The sequence below is a fragment of the Sinocyclocheilus grahami genome, unplaced genomic scaffold (genome assembly GCF_001515645.1).
Source record: "Sinocyclocheilus grahami isolate Dianchi unplaced genomic scaffold, SAMN03320097.WGS_v1.1 scaffold683.1, whole genome shotgun sequence".
Taxonomy (NCBI): domain Eukaryota; kingdom Metazoa; phylum Chordata; class Actinopteri; order Cypriniformes; family Cyprinidae; genus Sinocyclocheilus; species Sinocyclocheilus grahami.
The window spans coordinates 26,977-29,294 of NW_015505862.1; the positions used below are offsets into that span (position 1 = coordinate 26,977).

Genomic DNA, 2,318 nt, shown 5'->3' on the forward strand with positions numbered 1-2,318 from the left:
CACACACTCACACACACGCACACTCACACACACGCACACTCACACACACGCACACTCACACACACGCACACTCACACACACGCACACTCACACACACGCACACTCACACACACGCACACTCACACACACGCACACTCACACACACGCACACTCACACACACGCACACTCACACACACGCACACACACGCACACACGCACACACACACACACGCACACACGCGCACACACACACACACTCACCTTCTCTCTCTCACACACACACACACACGAGGAGCTGTTCATCAGTTCAGATTCCATTCATCAACCCCACACACACACAAATATTTTGGATTGGCTTTAATTTTTATAAATGATTATGTTTAGTAATTTTGTTGTGCTTTTAATTAGTATTTTTATAAACATTACCTAGGTTTAGGTTGAATATTTACTATTTTGGTAAATTTTTTATTTCAGTTTTAGTTTTTATTTTATTTGCAGGTAGTAATTTTAGTGATTCAACTTAAACTAAATGAAAACGTGAAATGTTGCCAACTAGCCGAAATAATTTAATTAATATGTATATTTCAGCTTTATCTTACTCAACAAGAATGTCTTAATAGTTTTAGTTAACAATAATAACCCTAAAGGACGAACAGCATTTTAGGTCGACTTAAAATAAAAACGACTGTATTTTCCCGAACATAAGTCACGTATTTTGATCATTTAAAACATGCTGCTGCTTATATTCCAAAGTTACCATATAAAGCTCTTAACATTAACAATCACCTTCTCACTCACACATGCACACACACACACGCACACACACACTCACCTTCTCACTCACACATGCACACACACACACACACGCGCATACACACACACACACACACTCGCACACACGCACGCGCACACACACACACACTCACCTTCTCTCTCTCTCACACACACACACACACACACGAGGAGCTGTTCATCAGTTCAGATTCCATTCATCAACTCTTTATAACATTTAATATTTTGGATTGGCTTTAATTTTTATAAATGATTATGTTTAGTAATTTTGTTGTGCTTTTAATTAGTATTTTTATAAACATTACCTAGGTTTAGGTTGAATATTTACTATTTTGGTAAATTTTTTATTTCAGTTTTAGTTTTTATTTTATTTGCAGGTAGTAATTTTAGTGATTCAACTTAAACTAAATGAAAACGTGAAATGTTGCCAACTAGCCGAAATAATTTAATTAATATGTATATTTCAGCTTTATCTTACTCAACAAGAATGTCTTAATAGTTTTAGTTAACAATAATAACCCTAAAGGACGAACAGCATTTTAGGTCGACTTAAAATAAAAACGACTGTATTTTCCCGAACATAAGTCACGTATTTTGATCATTTAAAACATGCTGCTGCTTATATTCCAAAGTTACCATATAAAGCTCTTAACATTAACAAAGCCACACATCTGCACTGATGTCGAACGAGAGCTCAAGTGTATCTGTGTCACGCTGCTGGTTTGCTTTAAATTCATTTATTATACTATAACACTATAATGTGTTTTACACTTATTTCATTCCTGTTCTGAATAGCATTTAATCTGAAGGATTTGTTGTGTCATGAGAGGAACTAAAATACGTTTATTGTGTTCATGATGTTCTATTTACATTATTTCAGACTGTAATAATAAAATTTGGCAAACAGTGATGCAACGCAATCCAGCTGACCCGCTGCAATGCATTTTCCATCAACAAACAGTAACTGTAATGATTTAATGTGAATGTCTTCAGGCACAAACAGACTGCTGATGAACAGCAGCAGTGTTTGTTTCTTTTGGCTGTAGATCGGTCTGAATATTTCATGCTTTTACAGCACAAACACTGCTGGCAGAGGATCATCGGCTCTAACCTTGAGTCCAGGAGCATTTAAAAGACTCCTTACTTCTTGGATTTGTCAGATGGAGCGTCTTTATGCGCTTTCTTCAGCTCTTTTTTGGCCTCTTCAATTTGTTCCTTTTTCTTCTGGATCTGTAACAAGAAGTAGAGAGACAAAAGTGTGACCTCTGACCGCCGGCGGCTCTCTCTCTCTCGTGTGTGTGTGTGTGTGTGTGTGTGTGTGTGTGAGCATTTAAAAGACTCCTTACTTCTTGGATTTGTCAGATGGAGCGTCTTTATGCGCTTTCTTCGCTTCCTTCAGCTCTTTTTTGGCCTCTTCAATTTGTTCCTTTTTCTTCTGGATCTGTAACAAGAAGTAGAGAGACAAAAGTGTGACCTCTGACCGCCGGCGGCTCTCTCTCTCTCGTGTGTGTGTGTGTGTGTGTGTGTGTGTGTGTGTGAGTGAGAG

The 2,318-nt window shown here is 37.9% G+C and overlaps 1 protein-coding gene across 1 annotated transcript in view; it reads right to left on the bottom strand.

Annotated features, from left to right (window-relative positions):
• The window catches only part of LOC107559386 (DNA topoisomerase 1-like), an 11,729-nt gene that overhangs the window by 6,952 nt on the left and 2,459 nt on the right, over positions 1 to 2,318 (bottom strand). The window contains exon 2 of the mRNA XM_016243183.1: positions 2,119 to 2,213. Coding sequence (XP_016098669.1) covers positions 2,119 to 2,213 — 95 coding nt within the window. The remainder of the gene's footprint in view (positions 1 to 2,118; positions 2,214 to 2,318) is intronic.